Raw genomic sequence first — 18,838 nt, 5'->3', positions numbered from 1 at the left:
AACTCGACCTCGGGACCCACTGGCTCTAGCTAGCGAGCCTCACTAGCCCGACCCTGAATGGCCCTCATTGCCCTGTCGCCCTCACCACCAACCCTCGGCCGCCCTTTGGGAACAGAGTGATGCCGCCCTGTGTTCGCCCGCCACGGGGGCCCGGGAGGTCAAAAGCAGCGTCTGGGAGTCAATGCTTCTGGGTACATAATAGCCCAATGTGGCCAGCTTCCCCTCTAGGCAAAGTGTTTCTTGCTCAGGCTCTTGCTCATCAATGATCAAGCTGGCAAGCTATGACAAGCCCACAGTATCTCACACACACGGGTATGCTGGCGCTTCGGCTTGCCTGTTCCCTGCCGTATGTGCCATTCGTTACCAGGTGTAATTCACGATCCTCCCCGCCGAGCGAACTTTGCAGACTCTACCCGCTGTCGACAAGGCTGGAGTCGTAACAATGTAGGCACAGTAATACAATCTTATTTTTGGATAGTTTCCCTGTCCAAAATTGAAGATTGTTCTATCACCACAATGAACAAAATGGCATGGCCCCCATTCGTGCCGTCCCACCGCAAACAGTACCCAATCACCAGGGGGAGAATCTATCTTAAAATAGAGCATCAACCCCTCTAGCTCGTGTTCACAACCGCTACCTCATACACCACTTGAACCAGAGCCGGGATCTAGTTCCAACTGCAACCAACGGACTCCTGTCGGCGGCTGGGACATGGCGCGCAGGTGTATCAATGCTGGTGCGCCGCGCTGAGGCACATAAGGCTGTACCCATAATGCTACAGCATATTCATATCCGCGATGTTATTTGAGAACAGGACAGTCCGGCGATTCCATCTGGGGAAACTCATCTCCACAGCCAACCATGGAATCCTCCACGCAAGCACTACTCTCTCCCGCTGAATCGCAACCTTCCTGAGATGAGCAGTCAGCATCACTCGGCAAGGCGTCTGCAAAGCCATGGATCGATAAAAAGGACAGCTTTGCTCTGCTTGGCAGTCTTGCCTGCCTCGTACTTGCGATATTCACGATCCTGCCATATTGCTCATTCCCATGGCGCCTCGGAGTCAAGAACCGAATCGCCATTATCGGTATCGTGCTTAGCATTCAAAACTTTTGCCTCCAGAGAGTGATGCAAAGCTCATTCCTTCTTCTCGAAGCTCGAGTTGGTAAATCAGCACTCCAAAATTACGACGCCATACTTCGAAAGCAATTCATCGGTAGCCATGTCCACATGGCATGGCGTGTTGGACTCTGTATACTTACCTTCTTACCAATAGTCCTGAGTGTCGCCTACAAGCAGTATCTGGGCGGCATGAGCACAGCGCCGATTACGAACAATGGCTTTTCCAAATGCCTTGTACGGGCTAGCATATCCGGACCTTGGGTCGCACACCTCTTTGAGCAATTCGATCTATCTGGGCATGAACGCAAATTCCGGGTTTTTGAATGCTTCGAGGAACGATCAGGAGTATTCTAGTGCCGCCAACTTTCCCCTGGCATACGGTTACAACACTTTAATCCTTAGCGAGAACTCGGCGGCGCTGCTCGACTTACCACTGCTGCCTCCATTACTGAGATTCAAAGGAGACTGGCCCGGAATGAGACATGGCAAGTATCCGCCGATGTCGACGCCATTGTAGCGACACGAAACAAATCAATTACTAGTCTCAGGCATGATCACATCTTTCTGAACCAGACGATGCAATACTCATACAATGGTTTTGTGTCTGCGTCATTGTTTGAAGCAACGGCGCCAGGCTTGGGCTTTGGATGGATATCCGCCGACACTCCCGACTTAGGAGACGCATATTGTCTAATGGGCAGTTTCGGTAACGACTCGGTGGCCGCGCCATCTCCAATAGGCTCTACAGGGGACGCGGCCGACGATATCTACCTCAGTTTCATGGAGTCGGCGCAAATGTTCAGCATCCGACGGCAAGGCTGCCATGGGGAATGGGAAATCACTCAATCCGGAGTGAAGCTCCTGGCGGGCCTCTGCTTCAACCAATCGGTAGCCAACTCGAGCGTCCTTCACGATTGGGAGACAAATCCATTCGCATTTGATGTTCTGCCGGTCTTGGTAAACACCATTGGCATTTTCAGCACGATTCGCCCTACCTCTCTCTGGAAACAGATATCTTATGTGGTGGCCGTAGCAAACACATGGTGGGCTCGTTCTGCTTTCCTCAATTATGGGACACCTGACACAGGATATATCTTTCGAACGTAACCGGAGACTCGATACGCGCCGCGAGGCCAGAGCATCGCGTCAACCAGGCCAACACTTGATGCAACTTGGGGCCTATATCTGGTGTTGATGATCTCCCCCTTTGTCACATTAATACTGTTCATTCCGTTGCCGGTGCTCTACAGCCTACCTATCGGCACAGGCTATTGCATGGACTGAGCTATGAATTGTCAGGCTGGAGGGCTGAGAATAGTTGTATGGTTTCTTCTCGAATTCAACAAACCGTCGGTCTGATTTCATCGTACACCATGTTTACGGCCAAACCAAACCAAACCAAATCAAAACAAATCCTACGTGACTCATAGGCGTGATCTCACAGTCTCGTAGGCGCTTTACATGGTAGAGGAGTTCAGGGTGAAGGGTGAGTGAAGGTGAGAGGGAGGTGCGTAGGTTTAAGAGCGGCACGGCCTGGGTGAGCTTTTCCCTTCTCTTTTGGCGCCAAGACAATGAGATCAACTCGACTCACTGGCGCCGACTGCACCAACACTCACCAAGCACCCAGCTGCCTTCGCACTGGCACTGCTTGCACCGCCATCAAGAGTCAAGCTGCCTCTCGTCCTTCAGCAACCAAAACGACACCCGTCGCATCCAGAATCCATCGCAATGAGCTTAGACCTCGCGAACACCTGACTGCTATCTCAATGGTCTACGCTTGAATCCTCGGGTGACTGCACCCGGCCCCATGGCCTCGAGGAAATGCCAAAAACCTTCACTCCACACTGGTTCTCGCCCCCCCTTCCTGCCCTTCCTCCCCATCCTTCTCATCGGATCCAGCGCAAAACTTCCAAAGCTTTGACTTTTATGCAATCCTTTGGATCTGTCAGCCCACCCCAAGGACAGGCTCCGTGGGTGTTGTCGGTCGAGGGATTATTATCAATACGCTACTTTGACCAGGGTGGTGCTTGGATCAGCCACCGGCCCTATCGCGACGAACACGCGAGAAAACGTGACCGCCACAGCGCCGAGGTCGAGCGCAATTCCTCTCTTAGATTTCGGCTTCAAATCATCCCTTGACACCGAGTGCCAGAAAGCCGTTGCAACGGACAGAAGATTGTTAGGCTTGTCTTCAGCCGAGATCTCAGCCGTTTCAAGAGGAGGATTACCCATGCGGCGATTGTGACGTTGATCTCGGCTGCTCCGCAAAGCAGTGATGGACGATGACGACTTCTGTCTGCGGATTCGAACCTCGTTCGTCGAGCTCGGTTCCAATATCTCTATTTCCCCTGGCGCCAAAGGCAGGTTGAACCGATCCCGAGATTCGGACGCTATTTGGTGCCCAAGGCCGGACACAAACATGATCTGCCAGAGGCTTGGGGGAGGCTGCGAATCCCGCCGCGGCCGTCTTGCGCACTTTGGCGCTTGCTCCAGTGGCATGAGGTCGCAGCAGGCAGCAAATTCCCTTGTTTCCATCGAGTCACTAGAGATTACGAGTCAGCAAGTCAGAATGACCATACGGCTGAAGAGGGTCCTGGCATTGCGGGATGGACCCCAATGGTCATTCCCGCGGCGGGCCTGATAGGGCTGACCAACATCCTCTGGCTTGGGTCCGGGATACCACTAGCTTCTACCATTGTTGCACCAACCACTTCGTACATTTTAAACCTCGATCAAAGTACACAGATCCGTCGCGACACTGTTGTGCAGAACCTCAAACCTCGGCAAGCTCCTTCAGAATTGCTGTTGTGTGTAAATCCCACCAATCGTGGCTTTGCTGCTTGTCGAAGATGCGACAATTTTCTGTTCTTATCGACGTCGTCCTCGACTGTTAATCTTCCTCCGGGTGGACTCTATTCCCTGCCTGTTTGATGTGCACTGCACCATGGACACCGGTTTGATCATGTTCCAACCACCGAAATGGCCAAAAGGCCATGAAGCAATCCACTCCCGCGTGAATGCCGGACCGACTCATCCCTAGCAGACTTCCTTCGACGCCTACTCCTCTGCCTAGCATGACTCTTGAGACGGCCACTATCATTGGCAAGGAGTGATCGAGAACTTCTGTCCTTGTCTGCCTTGTGTAGCCTCTTTCCCCCCGGATCTAGGCCCCATTGGTGGTCTATTCCCATTCTCTGGGTCCACCACCTGGGCCTTAATACTGCTGCTTGACCCTATCCTGGCTGAGAGATCGACTTCTATTCACCCATCATCCACTGATATATACATCTGGCTAGGCAGCTTAGGCGTCATGCAACTGCATGTGCTTGCATAAAGGCACCATCTCCTGATATTGGTGCAGTTGATTTGACTCACTGTAGTATAGCGACCTTGCCACGATGCTGGTCTCTGGCAAATATATGTCCAGATGTTTGAACCCAGAAACCACCCTCCTGGGCACAGCGCAGCCATGATCAAAGTCGCAGTCGTTGGCACCAACGGGTTGGCCCAATACATTGCCAACAGCATCGCGACACAGACCTCTCATCAGTTCATAATCCTGTCTCGAAGGGTACGTGAGCGTCCCCGGCACCGCTATTTGTTAGCAGCAACTGACCAACGAAGCCTAGTCCAGGTCTGACAGCGAGAGGATGGCAGGTGCTCCAAGTAAGTTGCCCACTTTGTTTCCGTTATGTACGATGTTGTGGGTGAAGGATATTCGTCTGTGCCTGCGTGCAAGGGCTATCATTCGGAAATCCGCTTTCACTGACTTTGCGGTTGATCAGGTCGATTACTCAAACCCTGCAGACCTCAAGTTCAAACTGGCCGGTGTCGACACTGTCATCTCAACAGTCAGCGGCAATGCCCAACTTGCTCTGATTGATGCAGCAGCGGCAGCCCACGTACGTCGCTTTGTCCCCTCCGAGTTTGGTGGGCCTCCTTCTCTGCGTCCACAGAACGATCTTCTTGACAACGGCCGTCGTGCAGCCATTCTTCGGCTTCATCAACATGAACCTTCAGGCATGCGGTTCACAGTCTTCACTTGCGGCGTCCTCTACGAGAGATTCGCTCCTGGAGGCATGGCGGCCTCACAGATCGGTCTGCGAAGTAACATCGGGCAGGAAGGGGACTATCTGATGGACTTCCGTCGAAGGCGGGCACAGGTCCCTTATCTCAACAGCGCCGGACAGCCTGCTACAATTTGCATGACATCGGCTGCTGACGTCGCGAGGTTTGTGGTCGCAGCCCTGGACTTGCCTTCGTGGCCGAGAGAATTCCGCCTGCGAGGCGAGCGACTGTCGGTACGAGATGTAGTGGCCATCGCTGAGGAAATCCAAGGTACGGTCAAAACACCGGCGAGATCCCCTCCAACACAGTTCACAGACTGACTAATTGCAGGCCGGCCATTTGAAATCTCGGGCCATACAAGGAGTTCGTTACAAGATGCATTGACCTACGCCCGGGCCGTAGGAGACCATGCGCGAGAGACTCGGGTTCATCATTTGATCGCCACTGCCGAAGGTCGTTATGATTTTGTCAATACCAACCTCAACCAGCTGGTGGGAGTCCGGCCGGAGAGCTTTCGCGACTGGCTTGTGCGTGTGTGGTCGTCTGCCACCTGAGACACAGTGCAAAGAAGATCGTCCCGACAAAGGGAGGCAAAGTCATATCCTGCGTGCTGTACAATATGAGACCAGTTGCCGGGTGGGGCGAGCTGCCGCGCCGCAGCAAGATTGGGATCTTCATGTGCCAGTTGGCTTATGAAGCCCTTACGAAATGGGGATGCCAAAACGGAAGCCCAACCGCTGACCGAGCCAATGCCGACCTGTACCTGCCGATATGCATTACGAATGAAGCACTCTCCAAAATCGGCAATTGGATCAAGGCGCGATACCCATAACAAGCTCTTGAACGCAGCTGGATTTGTTCCCTTGTTGCCACCCAGGGGATGATTCGCCGAGGTAATGGCTGTGACGATTTGAACGACTCCACCACCATGCCCTCCACACATGGCTACCTTCGGTACCGGTACATGTGGGCGATCTACCCCCCTCGCCGTCCATTTCCTTTCCTCGCTTCATTACCAACGAGCCACAATCCAATGCACGGTTTGCTTATCAAAGCCTCCTCTGCTCCGGGGAGCCTTTCTCTACTCCAGGGAGCCATTCACTTCTGTTCGGGCGGGACAACCTTCTGACCGAACCGCGGCCCTATGCCATGTTCTCGACTTCTATCACTGTGTTTTAGGTATTTAAGTTAATGATATCATGAGAACCTCATTTTCTCCTGCCGCTTTTCACGTTGAAACGTAGTCGTCTCAAACTTTTACACTGTCAGATACCAACCGTAGATCCTGATCGCCTACAACTTTATCCCCTGAAAGACTAGATACGGGCTTGTCCATTGACACCACTGTGCAAATCACGTATTACACTGAGGCACACCTGAGAAGAGAATTCTCCAAGATTTCATCTTCCCAAGGTCAAATTTTAAGATTCAAAATGAAGGCCGTCGTCATCAAGGGCAATGACGTCTATGTCGACCGAGACCGTCCCATGCCTAAACTTCGCGACGACTATATCCTCGTCAAAACCGTCGCCGTGGCGCTCAACCCAACGGATTGGAAGCACGCTGCCTTCGGCTTGGCAGCTGATGGCTGCCTCTCAGGGTGTGATTTCTCAGGAATCGTCGAGGAGGTCGGTCCTGCCGTCACCAAGTCTTTTTCCAAAGGTGACAGGATTGCCGGTGTCAGCCATGGCGGTAATGCAGTCCAGCCGGAAGACGGTGCCTTTGCCGAGTACGTGGTTGCAAAGGGAGACATTCAGATGAAGATGCCGGATTCCATGGGCTTTGAAGAGGCTGCTACCCTCCCGCTTGGGACCACCACTGTTATGCAAGGACTCTATCAAAAGGCGTTGAAGCTCAATTGGCCCACCGACCCCGTCAAAGAGAAGACTTATGTTCTTATCTACGGTGGAAGCACCGCTACCGGCGCCTTAGGCATTCAGTTCGCAAAGCTGTGAGTGTCCCGATCCCATCACCATCCCCTCCTAGGATGAAAAGTAAGAGGCTAACGGCGGGTTTCCAACTTTTCGGCTTTCAACAGATCCGGATACACGGTCATTGCCACCTGCTCGCCACGCAACTTTGACTATGTCAAGTCGCTCGGAGCCAGCGAAGTCTACGACTACAACGACCCGCAAGCTCCCTCCAAGATCCGCGAATCGACCGACAACAAGCTCAAACTGGCGTGGGACACGATCAGCGAGAAGCCCAGCGCTCAGTTCTGCGCCGACGCCCTGTCCAGCGAACCGGGCTGCCAATACGGCACCATCCTGCAGGTCACTTCCCCGCGCGAGGACGTCGAGAGCACGACCACGTTGATGTACACCATCTTCGGCGAGCCGTTCAAATTTGGGCCCCACGAGTTCCCAGCCATCAACGAGGACTTTGAGTACGCCAAGAAGTTCATGGCCATGGCGGAAGGACTGCTTCGGGACGGCAAGGTGAAGGCGCACAAGCAGAAGGTCGGCAAGGACGGGCTGGAAGGCGTGTTGAAGGGCATGGCAGATCAGAAGAGCGGGAAAGTGAGCGGTGAGAAATTGGTATTCGTCGTCGCCGAAACGCCGTGAGCGTGGGAAAATGCCTTTTTTTTGGTTCAAATCCTGGACAAAACCTGGATGGTCTTTTTGATTGAGTTGAGCTGAGCCCTCACTTCGCAAACCAACCAATGCGTCTTGCTTGGTTGGCTTCTTCCCCTGCCCGCCTAGCAACGTCTTGCCATACTATTACGGGCATGACTTGGTCAAAATAACCAAAAAAAATTTCATTCGCTTACTCTCTCTCTCTCTCTTCTTTGCTCCATCCTGCTCCGGGCGCACCCGTTGAACAATCCAAATTCTTCGCTGATGTCGATCATCAGTCCAATCAATTGCCGCGGCGGTGATTCACCCCGGTTGTGGGGGCCCTCGAACATGGACATCATGGCATTCTCGACCGAGAAGGGGGTCGACACGGCAGTCGCCACACTCACGTAACATACCCCTGGCAACTGACGGCTGTGGTTTGGACATTTGATGGCACGCTGATATGTGCGGTGCCGCGCTGCACTGCACGGCGGACGCGGCATTGCGGCGGGGGGCGAAGCGGGAATTCAGTCGAGAAGGAAGAGGAGGAAGAAGATGATGAAGATGAAGACGAAGACGAAGATGTAAAGGCAGATTCTCAGAGTCACAGAGCCAGCTTCCACTAAGAAGGCATCTCGGCGTTCATGAGTGAGTGAGCGAGCAAGTCAGTGAATCAGGGGGTGTTAAGTGGACGAATCTCTTCCCCCTTCCCGAGGAATCATCTCCTCTGGTACTGATATATACATACGGAGGGAACAATCCAGAATGTCACGACGTGTTGAACCTGGAAAATGACACGACAGCACCAATCTAAACTGCCAGACAATCCCAGGCTTCTTCTGTTGCCTCCCAACCTAAAGACGTGCCATCGCCCTTCTATGATTCCCCAACCCCGGACTTCACGCTCAATGTGATGCCGATTTAAAATTCATAACCACCATCATGATGCCTGACAGCCCTAAAGCAAATGCTGCCATGCAACTCAAAATCGATCTATCATCTCTCATCTCAATCTATCCTCTCTTTCTCCCTCCAAGTCCGCCTTCTCACATCTTCCATCTCGGCGAGGATCACCTCATTAAACTCGTCCGGACCGTCAAGATACAGATGATGTCCGGCATTCTTGATGATGACGACTTTGGCGGACCCGTGGTCCTGGTCCCTCTCTTCGGGCGACGCGGCGGCCAGAGCGCGAGCTGTTTCGGCATCGATCTTCTTCTTGGCCGCATACCCTCCCGAGACGTCCATCCAGTCGTTTTCGCCGTACATTAACACGACCGGGATGCCCCTTTCTCGCGCTAGATCCTTTGCGGCCGAGGATGGGGTGAATGATGAAGTAGTGTCGTTTTGTGCAATTGAGGATGACCCCGGAAACTGCTTTAGCTGGCCGTTTTCACTGATCTCGTGCGTCGAAGCCGTCAGAGGCTGTCTCCCCACGGCTCCGATCCGTCTAATCAATGGACTCCTCGCAAATGCTCCCGGAGCCAAGATGTAGGCGAGCGCGTACTCCCCGCTGCCTCTCAGCCGGAACAAAGAGTAACTATAGTCATGCAATGCCAAGGCCTCTTCAGACGGCAGATGTGAGAAACGCCGAGATGTCCACCCCGAGACGAGGCGAGGCCCTAGGGGCCCTGACCATCGGACGAAACTGAACGGCGAAATGTTCGCGTCCCAGAGGTAGGTGAGCCATTTCGGTAGAGGGCGACGTGGGGGAGGGGTCGAGGCCTCTTCGGATGACGAGTTTTCTGCCGACGAGGTATCTTGAACCGGGAGGCGGTTTGGGTTGGGCTTTTGCTTCAACTGGGCTTCCCTTTCAGTGGCCTCATTCTGCATCGCCGAGTCTGGCGGAGGCGGCATCGCGGCGTGCGTGGCGTAAGGATCTTCTGGTATTCCCACGGGGCTTGCCAGGATCAATTTATTCAGTCTCCCGGGGTATTTCAATGCATAACACACGGCCATGTATCCCCCCATACTGTGCCCAATAAGCGTCATCTTGTCGATCTTCTTCTGCACCCGCCACTCCTCCAAAGAGTCGATAAACCAATCCTCGGCCTCGGTTATTTGCGCCTCCCTCGTCTTGGATTTTAACTTGAAGGGCGGTCTCGAGCTGCGGCCCATGCCGAGCATATCTAATGCGTAGAGTTGCCACCCTGGAGCGCGGGAGAGAGGCTCAAAGTTCTTGTAGAAGAAACCTAGACCCGCCCCGTAGCCGTGCAGAATGACCAGATTATGCTCCGGATCGCCTTCCTCGGGGACGTTGCGTACGACCGAGAATTCGTTTAATGCGCGGTTCTTTCCCGAGAGAGAGACGAGGCGGGAGTGCCATGTTCGAGGACCGAATGGATCTGTGATTGAGTTCGTGGAGGTGGTGGCTTCTGGGGAGGCAGTCGTGTCAATGGTGATGGTGGAATTATTCTGGGAGGGAGGCGCAGAGCCTGTCTTTGCGTGGGTGGGTGGTTGTTGCAAATGTGGCACGAACGAGAGCACACGGTGCTCTGCTTGAGCGGCGGGCAGAGCAGTCCACCATTGTGAGAAGCCCTGTTTGTAGGACAAAGGGAACAGGTTCTCGAGGCGAGATCTTCGTGGGTTCTCAACTTGGGTGCGTTGGGAGGCGAGGGGACTCTGATGGGTGCGGGACTGCACCTCGCCGTCTGAGTCGGCGGTCGAGGCCGACGTGGACATGACGGGCGGATGGTGGGAGGTCGGAGGGAGGTTGAGGTCTTCAGGATCCGTCGACAGAGGCGACGATGCTGTAGAAGACTGGAATCGACGCGAATAGGGGATGGGGGATCGGGGGGCTGCCTCTAGGAGTGGAAGTGCTGAGGGGAGAGTTCGTCTCATATACGAGACGTTGACCGCAGGTGATAGTGAAGCAGGGGAGAGCAGTCTATTTCAAGGGCATGACTGGAAGTCTGACATTTGGAGCTGGAGCCGTGCAGATTAGGCAGAAAGCAAAGCGTAGTGAAAGCGAAATGAGCAATAAGCAATGAGCAATGAGCGTAAGTCGAGGGCCCCCCTCCCAGAGGCAGCGCGAGATGCGAAGAGCAGAAGCAGAATTCTTCGCCTTTCCGCATTCTTGCAACGTCAACATCATCGACACGGATGGGGACGCCAGGAGAAGCGCCAAACCAGCCACTATCAGCCACTCGGATTTCGATTCAGCCGGTTGAAGTCGCTCCGTGCAAGCCATCCGATGCCATCCTCGCCCAGCTCATGCACGCCGGAGTTAACGAAGCTCTCCATCTGGATTCTTCGTCCGTCCTCGTGCAGACAGTAAGACACTGAGACTTCCCTCCCTCGAGCGTTAATTTCGGTGCCTGGCGCTCGTCATCTCCTGCAGGAACCATCCTGCCCTCCGAGTCACTTGAAACCCCTCGTCCGACTTAGCCTCGTCACTCTCATCCCTCCCGCCATTCGAGCACACGAGACTTGGTGAGAGGACACGGCGCAAGATCACTTCATCTCTGGCTAGATGGTGTAGCGGTGGATGGGAGAGCAAGCCGAACCACTCCTCACATTCCTCCATGGCACTGCGGTAGTCTACGCCGAAACACCTCTTCCTCGTCCCACCACCACCGCCACCACTACCTCCTCCTCCTCCTCCTCCTCCTCCTCCTCCTCCACAAACATGGCCTCGTCCGAATCTCGCCTCAACCAAATAGTCAAAGGCGCACCTACAACTAATCTCCGCCCTCTGCCCTCCGCTCCGCTACCCTCTCTAGGAAAACAATCTTCCGAGCAGTCCACGCTCGATCCTCACCTGGCGTCCTTGCCTTCCTCCCCTCCTCAGATCTACTTGAACCTCCTAATTCTCGAATCCTCCCTGCGCGCACAGTATCTGCACCTCGTCTCCCGTCGCCGGCTGAACACGTTCTTCCTGCTATTGCTGGCTGCTTGGAATTGCCTTTTCTTCTACGCGCTCTTCCTGCGCCCCCGAGAAGATGGCACCGGCTTGGGCGGGTCCGTGTACTGGGTGGTCGAGACATCCGAGAAGCTCGCATTGATGGGCGGTATTGTCACGGTTCTTTTGGTTTGGGGCACGGGACAATGGGAAAGAGGCATCCGCTGGCCCAGAAAATGGTTAGGGACGACGAATAGAGGTCTGAGGGGTTTCAATCTGCGCGTGGTTAGAATCCGGGGAAAGTTTTGGCAGGAAATGCTTGGACATCTCTCTTTCTTGCTCCCCTTCGGTCTCTGGCGCGAGGCGGGAGGCTCGGATTGGCACCTCGTCGAGCACGAAAACGGGCTCGTGATCGAAGAAGATCTCGCCAAGGGAGGGGACAGCATCATGCTTCTCCTCCTCCCCAAGTCTTTCTCTCCCGAGTTTCGGGAGAACTGGGAAGACTACCGCACAGAATATTGGGAAAAGGAGAACGAACGAAGGGCAGGGTTGAGGAGGAAATTAAATGCTCTTAGGAGGGCAAAGGCTAAGGAAGCCGGAGGATGGAAATGGTGGACGGGAGCATGGCGATTACAATCATCTAGACATCATGGCCAGAGACGGCATCATGACCTGGAGAAACATCCACACCTGCAACACGCGCAGGGGACGGGTTCACACCGCGCAAGTTTGTCAGAAAAGGACGCTGTTTCTCATGCTCGAGCATTAAGTGGGACAGCCAGCAAAAGAAGGAGCATTAACCTCGACTCGGATTCCACGCACAGCCGGAGCAGACAATCGTCGCGCTCTTCCACACCCCATCTTGAGTTTGACGTGGCCACCGAACGCCCTCTCTCAGAAAGGATGAGGAGAGGAAGCTCGGTCAGTAGCACAGCCAGCGTCAGAAGGAAACCGACAAAGGACGGGCGCAGAGACAAAGACGGTAACAGAGAACGTGGAGGCGATGGCACCCCGCTCGGCACCCCGCTGTTGAGTCCTTTGACCAGCGCTGGTGGAGAAGATGACAGAGAAGAACGAAAGCGCCGGAGGAAGGAGAGGGAAGCTGCGCGCAAACAGAAAGAGGAAATGGAAAAGGAAAAGGAGAGAGGAAAGGAGCAGCACGTCAAAGAGGAAGACTCTCAGCAGAAGAGGAAGAACAGAATCAAGCAGGAACCCACCACTGTCAAACATGAGTCCAAGGCCGAGAACGACAGTGGCAATGGCAACGGGAAAGGCTACGAAGCAGGAGAGAGCAGCGTTCCCACCACGCCGAAGAGCGAGGGAGGATTCTCTCTTGACATGGCCACCACTTCGGCCAATGAGACCGATATCAAGACCAAGACCGAGCCAGAGGTGGCGTGAAGCTCTGGCCAGGTACGGGGTATATGATGAATCTCTTACTGATACACGACTTGGTGGAGAACGACTGTTATATCATGTCCCCATAGCTCGAGGTGGAAGAAACACTGTAAAAGGAGTACCGCTGCTGCCGGATAATTGGTGCCTTAACGACTGACTGCCACACAAGTTCCTGTTAGCCGAACCATGATGTATAATGATGATGGGCCATCCAAAAGCGCTTTCAAGCGTTCTTATCCAACAATCAACGCCCAAATGCATCTGGCATCCAGACCGGCTGTCAAACACGAGTATCCGTCTCAAGCTCATCCCCCGTATCACTTTCACTTCGTATCTCTCCTCTACCAGGACTCGGCCTTCTCAATGCGCTGCCATGGCCTGTTCCATCAGGAGCAGCATCCCTCTCCGGTCTCTTTTCGCTTCCCCTCTCGCTCTCCGTGTCAATAGCCCTCTTCAGCCTCCTCCCCACCCTGGGTCTCCAGTTCATCCTCGCATTGAGCAAACTTCGAAAAGCAATCCTGTATCCCAACACCGCGGTCAGACAACCAATTGCCGCACCGAATAGGCAATCATGCGCGTGATGGTGATATCCCAGGACCAGAGCGCTCGAGATATACGTCGCAAACAGAATGGGCATAAGCACCAAAATCATGCACCAAAAGCCTCGCTTTCTCATTTTGGAGGCGTCACCAATCTGTAAGTGGGCGAAGAGATAAATCGAAAGGTATCCCAGCCCGGCGAACGCAATCTCACTGTGCCCTGAGGGAAATGACTGTAACGCGTTGGTGATGTCTTTCGAGTTGCCTGTACAGACATCCTCGACGCGGTACATCATCCCGTGATATCCAGAGCCGACGAGACCTTCTGGGACAACTGGTCTGCAGACACTAAGGAAGTGCGGTCGGAGCCCACCGATGGATTTCTTCAGGATGACTTGAAAACATGTCCCCGTAACCAACGAGTACAAGAGACCCAGAGTGGCTGAGGAAAAATCGGCGAAGGATCGGATGAAGACTTGCGAGAGAAGGATCACCGCAAGGGGTATAAAGCCGCAGAGAAGACCTGTGAGGAGAGAGGAGAGAATGGGCGTCACATAAGGGTAGCCAATGAAGGGGTTGTAAGTAGCGCCGTCTGGAGTGAGGAGCGGGAAGAGAAGAGGAGGACGGGCAGGAATGATCCAGATCTGTGGTCATCAGTTAGCACTGGTCAGACGGCGAAAGCACAGAGATGTGATGCACACTTACCACCCCCGCTATGCCCACGACGATCAGGATGCCAACGAGGTCAAGCCAATGATCCAAGAAGAAAGCTTTCAGATACCGTCCTAGTCGTGGGAATGTGGTTTTGCCGGGCTTCAGGGCGGTGGCAAGGGACCTAACACGTGAGGAAAGCGGTGCGCGTAGTTGAGGATAGGATTGCTGTTGTGTCGGTTGGTTGGGATCCTGATCCATATCGAACTTATGCCGTATAAAGACGGATACTGGCCCAATTATGACTGACTGTGACGGGGAACGGAGATTGCAGTGATAGCAGTAATGAGGTTCAGAAAGAACGGGATATTTAGATCTAGAGGTGCTATGGCGACGCTGTTTATCGGCAAGTGAGAAGTGTAATGATGCTGGAGACTGCCTGCTGTAAGTAGAGCGTTTGATTCCAGTCGTACCTACCAGCGTTCTGCAAATTGTAGAGAAGCCAGTTTCAATCCCACCATTAACTAACCACGCAAACAAAAAGGTGGACAGTACCTTCTTGGTGTCGAAGGCGTTACAGACGAGTTCGAGGCTGTTTGAAAATTCCTGGATGCTGTTGGGCTGCTCATCGTGACCGTTGACTTTGCAGGCTATTAATTTAGATGTCGTGCTGTCGAACACTGATATCAGGGTTCAGCGTTGTTCTGATTCGTATGTGCACCTCTCACACCTGCAATCTCCACCGAGGACCGCCTGCAACCGGGCTCGCCGCTCTCGATAGTCCTTTTCCTGCACGTCGGTGTAGTGGTTCCAAATCTCTTCACCAGCACGGATGCCTTCCCAGGTGGTTGGCGAAGGACTTCCAGGCCTCTCCCATACCCTCTCTTTAACCACCGTCAAGTTCCTCACCCCCGAAGGTTTCCAAGTGGCGTTCGGGTTACAGCTGTGGTTTGCCAAACACCAAAGAGGATGCACGGCTGCGACCTCAGGCTTGCCTGTCCAAGTTGATTGTTGTGCGTCGGCTACTCCACGAAATTTGGCAAAGAGTGTCTGAACAATCCACCAGTCGTAATTCTTCAACCAATGGGCGCTGTATGGTCTGCACCTTTCCCGTGAATGCATGAGAATTTCAAACCACTGGAGAGGCAACTCGACATGATGGCGCACGCTGTACGGTAGTGATTTGGGACCACTCTTGATCGGAAGATCCATGACTTCTGGTGTCGGAGAGAAGTCCCCCCAGAGATATTTGGTCTCAAAGAGATCCAGGGGATGCAGCTTCTGTGTCTCGGCCATCTGCATGGTTCGTGACAGGAGCAAAAAGTGCAAATCCCATTCAGGGGTAGTCGAACTTTCGGCGCGACCAAGTGTATGGATGTCGTCAGTGCCACTGGTTCCAGGGCAAAAGGGCGCTTCAGCAGGAGGATAGCCCTCATCGGTCTGATAGTCCTCATCGTTCGGTCGGTGGTAACGTTCTGTTGCGGCTGCAAGACAATCCTCCGAGCAGAAGGGGATATTGCATCCTGTACAATATCTACGATCTTCTCGATCAATGCCTTCCATGTCAGCCGCACAGGCGTCACAGAGGGCCTCGCCATGTGGCCGAATGGCGGTGAGGACTGATCGCTCTTTCAAGATGGTTGTCCCAGGTGCGAGTTGCATTTTGGCAAACAACCCCAATTGAGAAGAGCAATTAGCTGCAGAAGACACAATGGTTTTCACCTCACCAACAGAAATCCTCTGTGTACTACCATCAGCCGATGGAGTCAGAGTTGGCAGTGTGGATATTTCCACTTCCAAATCCGGCGCAACCTCATGGAGCTTATCGTTGATCTCCTTCAATGATTCTTTAGACATTCTGTCAGGCTCGTAATCATTCCATGGATATATTAGGCGTTGACACCAACCAAACAACGTTGGCTTGTCATCGCGCCGGAGGATCTTCACACATTTATGGAATTTCGACTCGTCCTCGTAGACAGTGGAGTACTCTGAGAAATCTCCCACTACCTCCTCAATGTCCCGGAGCGGCTCTCGAGGCTCCTCCCCGTTTAAACGCCGGATAAGTCTCTTCACCGCCAAGACCTCGTCAATCCACAGTTTCGCCTGGGTCTGGGCACCCAGGATAATCGCAGAGCGACACATCAGGACAAGCGAGCGGTATTTGTGCCCCAATGCCACAGGGCTCAACTCACTCTCGCTCTGGGTTCCATCAGAAGCCGGCCAAGGCTCCCCATCGGAGTAAACAGGCTCAAGATCCGAGACTTCAGGACCGTCCAGAGCGACCAGACAAAGGGTGTACGAGACATAGGCATCTGCCAGCGCTAACTCGCTGTACCCAAGAGCCTCGTAGACTTCAGCTCGCTGGAGAACAAGGTCCGGACAGGGACCTGGACATTCGGCTAGACGCTGAGTCAAGCGGTGGCGGGAGAGAAGCAAGTACGCATATCTTTTCCTACGATCCGTCAGCTTGTTGATGTCCGGTACTGAGGGTCCCCTGGTATTGCTGAGGGCAATGGTGTGATCTTCTGGTAGCCGACTCAGTGTGTCGCGCAAATATTGAGGCAGATCCGACAGATGGTCGACAGTCCTGTCGACCATGGTGATTGCTCGAGGGAACTCGGATTACTAGAAGGCAGGAATTTGTTTACTCCCAAAATATTGAAATCATATGATTGTTGATCGCCGCGAACCAGACCATTGATTTGCTTGGCGACTGCGAGGCGAAAGGCTGGCACTAACCCCAAAGGAAAACAGGCCTGCCGCTTTATCAACCCCTCGTTTCTGGGTGGACTAAGCTTCAATATCGACGACGACGACGACTCTTCTTCGATTCAGGACGGCTCTTCTGCGCTGTGAGCCAACACGATCCGGCCTGGGGGCGCTCATGCTGCTTCTACATGGTCTTCATGATCAGCATCCAGCATCATCAGGATTTGGTTAAGCACCCTCCAAACGGGTAACTTCGTTAAATGCAACAAGGAGAGGGGGATGCTGGTGATGACCACGACCTCGAGCAACGCCTTGTATTTATTGCCCTTTTCTAAAAGAGTCGCTGGGACCACCCCTCATCTTTCCCCATTCTAACTTGAAACAGTGTAGCAGGATGGTTTGTGGCAAACAAAAGTCGCAGTGCCAACGACCTTGTTCGGTACCAAACAAAGGTGGTAGAATCCAGACATGACGATAAAATAGAGGTTGGGAGCATCACCACCAGCACCGGCGCAGTCTCAGATCAATCTCGAGCCTCGTGTGCCACTTTACCATGGCAGTGCTAGCATCATCCATGACTGATGTCAGAGCTATGACGTTGCGCAGTTCCAGAACAGGTCGAAATCAGAGATGAATTCCGACAGCAGTTTGATCCTTTTTATCCCTGCCCCAGGCACATCAAACCAAGTTGACGCTCGCAGTATTGTACACGCCACGACCATGTTCGACTTCATCTTGCAATGGGTCCACCGGGTCCTGGACCATGCTCTCTCGACAGTCAAACTCATCCGGAACCGCCAGATAGGGTGGAAAACACTCAATCGCAAAACTGGCCGCTACGTGCGCGAACAGCAGCCAATTTGGAAAAAGATAAAGCTCTGGGTACTCTTCAGCCATCCTGTCGAATGGGTTGATCGCACCCAGTTGCTTCGGTTGTGGATTCACGAGAAGACCATCAATGCTGGTAAGAGCCTCGGGGTTGCCGCTCGATCCGTTTTCCTACCCGCCTTTTTGCACATTTCAGTCAATGCTAACGCATTACAACATTCAATAGGCAAACAGGAAGGCACGCCGGCGTCTGCTCGTCAGATCAAGGCCTTTGTGGACTTCTATCACATCAATATGGACGACTTCACACCTTCGGACATGAACCAATATCGAACATTTGAGGACTTTTTCGTCCGACATCACAAACCCGGCGCACGACCCATCTTCGAAGAGGACGACCCTACGCGGGCTGTAGTCGTCGCCGACTGTCGGCTAGTAGTCTACCCGACCGTGGCACAAACCAAGAAACTCTGGATCAAGGGCCGGAACTTCACCATCGGCAATCTCATCCGCGATGATGAGGCGGCCAAACCGTGGCACGACGGCGCGATCGCAAGCTTCCGCCTGTCGCCGCAAGATTACCACCGCTGCCATTCCCCCGTCAACGGCACCGTCAAGTGGTTCAAGCAGATCCCCGGGGACTGCTACCAGGTGGACCCTCTGTGCCTGCGAAGCGACATCGACATCTTGACCACGAACGCGCGCTGTGCGGTGTGCATCGACTCGAAGGAATTCGGCAAGGTGCTCTTCGTGGCGATCGGCGCAACCGATGTCGGCACCGTCGAGATCAACCCCAAATGCCAGAAGGCCGGTTCCGAGGTGAGCAAGGGTGACGAGGTAGGCCTGTTCCAGTTCGGCGGCTCGAGCATCATCGTGGCGTTCGAGGAAGGCCGCATCCAGTTCGACGAGGACCTGCTCAGTGTGAGTCGCCGCTTGGTCATGATGGATGTCGAAGTGGGAATGAGTCTCGGACGCGCGACGCAGAAAAGATGAACAAGGGCGCATCGGGAGTGAGTTTCTCAGTTGTCGACTACCTTGGCTGGCCGTATCACAAAACATAGGACAATACAACAAGGCATGTACGTATATAGTTAGGTGTCCTAGCTAGTGAGTCCTTTCA

At 53.7% G+C, this 18,838-nt stretch overlaps 9 protein-coding genes across 9 annotated transcripts; 6 read left to right on the top strand and 3 right to left on the bottom strand.

The window, feature by feature from the left end:
* Positions 1-1,337: 1,337 nt before the first annotated feature.
* On the top strand, positions 1,338-1,640 carry A1O5_07630 (uncharacterized protein; the record flags this gene model as incomplete). The annotated part of the gene is made up of 1 exon (XM_007748219.1): positions 1,338-1,640. One exon carries the CDS (start codon positions 1,338-1,340, stop codon positions 1,638-1,640), a length of 303 nt encoding a protein of 100 aa, XP_007746409.1.
* Positions 1,641-1,699: 59 nt separating this feature from the next.
* On the top strand, positions 1,700-2,230 carry A1O5_07629 (uncharacterized protein; the record flags this gene model as incomplete). Its single annotated transcript, XM_007748218.1, has 1 exon — positions 1,700-2,230. One exon carries the CDS (start codon positions 1,700-1,702, stop codon positions 2,228-2,230), a length of 531 nt encoding a protein of 176 aa, XP_007746408.1.
* Positions 2,231-4,592: 2,362 nt separating this feature from the next.
* On the top strand, positions 4,593-6,023 carry A1O5_07628 (uncharacterized protein; the record flags this gene model as incomplete). Its single annotated transcript, XM_007748217.1, has 5 exons — positions 4,593-4,694; positions 4,748-4,789; positions 4,909-5,461; positions 5,522-5,718; positions 5,760-6,023. 5 exons carry the CDS (start codon positions 4,593-4,595, stop codon positions 6,021-6,023), a joined length of 1,158 nt encoding a protein of 385 aa, XP_007746407.1.
* Positions 6,024-6,624: 601 nt separating this feature from the next.
* A1O5_07627 (uncharacterized protein) lies at positions 6,625-7,755 on the top strand (the record flags this gene model as incomplete). Its single annotated transcript, XM_007748216.1, has 2 exons — positions 6,625-7,142; positions 7,230-7,755. 2 exons carry the CDS (start codon positions 6,625-6,627, stop codon positions 7,753-7,755), a joined length of 1,044 nt encoding a protein of 347 aa, XP_007746406.1.
* Positions 7,756-8,757: 1,002 nt separating this feature from the next.
* A1O5_07626 (uncharacterized protein) lies at positions 8,758-10,431 on the bottom strand (the record flags this gene model as incomplete). The annotated part of the gene is made up of 1 exon (XM_007748215.1): positions 8,758-10,431. The coding sequence occupies one exon, from the start codon at positions 10,429-10,431 to the stop codon at positions 8,758-8,760; it is 1,674 nt and encodes a 557-aa protein (XP_007746405.1).
* Positions 10,432-11,377: 946 nt separating this feature from the next.
* Positions 11,378-12,991, top strand: A1O5_07625 (uncharacterized protein; the record flags this gene model as incomplete). Its single annotated transcript, XM_007748214.1, has 1 exon — positions 11,378-12,991. One exon carries the CDS (start codon positions 11,378-11,380, stop codon positions 12,989-12,991), a length of 1,614 nt encoding a protein of 537 aa, XP_007746404.1.
* Positions 12,992-13,268: 277 nt separating this feature from the next.
* A1O5_07624 (uncharacterized protein) lies at positions 13,269-14,439 on the bottom strand (the record flags this gene model as incomplete). Its single annotated transcript, XM_007748213.1, has 2 exons — positions 13,269-14,171; positions 14,233-14,439. The coding sequence occupies 2 exons, from the start codon at positions 14,437-14,439 to the stop codon at positions 13,269-13,271; spliced, it is 1,110 nt and encodes a 369-aa protein (XP_007746403.1).
* Positions 14,440-14,871: 432 nt separating this feature from the next.
* Positions 14,872-16,779, bottom strand: A1O5_07623 (uncharacterized protein; the record flags this gene model as incomplete). Its single annotated transcript, XM_007748212.1, has 1 exon — positions 14,872-16,779. The coding sequence occupies one exon, from the start codon at positions 16,777-16,779 to the stop codon at positions 14,872-14,874; it is 1,908 nt and encodes a 635-aa protein (XP_007746402.1).
* Positions 16,780-17,610: 831 nt separating this feature from the next.
* A1O5_07622 (phosphatidylserine decarboxylase) lies at positions 17,611-18,711 on the top strand (the record flags this gene model as incomplete). Its single annotated transcript, XM_007748211.1, has 2 exons — positions 17,611-17,854; positions 17,945-18,711. 2 exons carry the CDS (start codon positions 17,611-17,613, stop codon positions 18,709-18,711), a joined length of 1,011 nt encoding a protein of 336 aa, XP_007746401.1.
* Positions 18,712-18,838: the final 127 nt, after the last annotated feature.

The sequence above is a fragment of the Cladophialophora psammophila genome (assembly GCF_000585535.1).
Source record: "Cladophialophora psammophila CBS 110553 chromosome Unknown aczJe-supercont1.11, whole genome shotgun sequence".
NCBI classification, from domain to species: Eukaryota; Fungi; Ascomycota; class Eurotiomycetes; order Chaetothyriales; family Herpotrichiellaceae; genus Cladophialophora; species Cladophialophora psammophila.
This window is presented reverse-complemented; position numbering and strand designations above follow the sequence as displayed.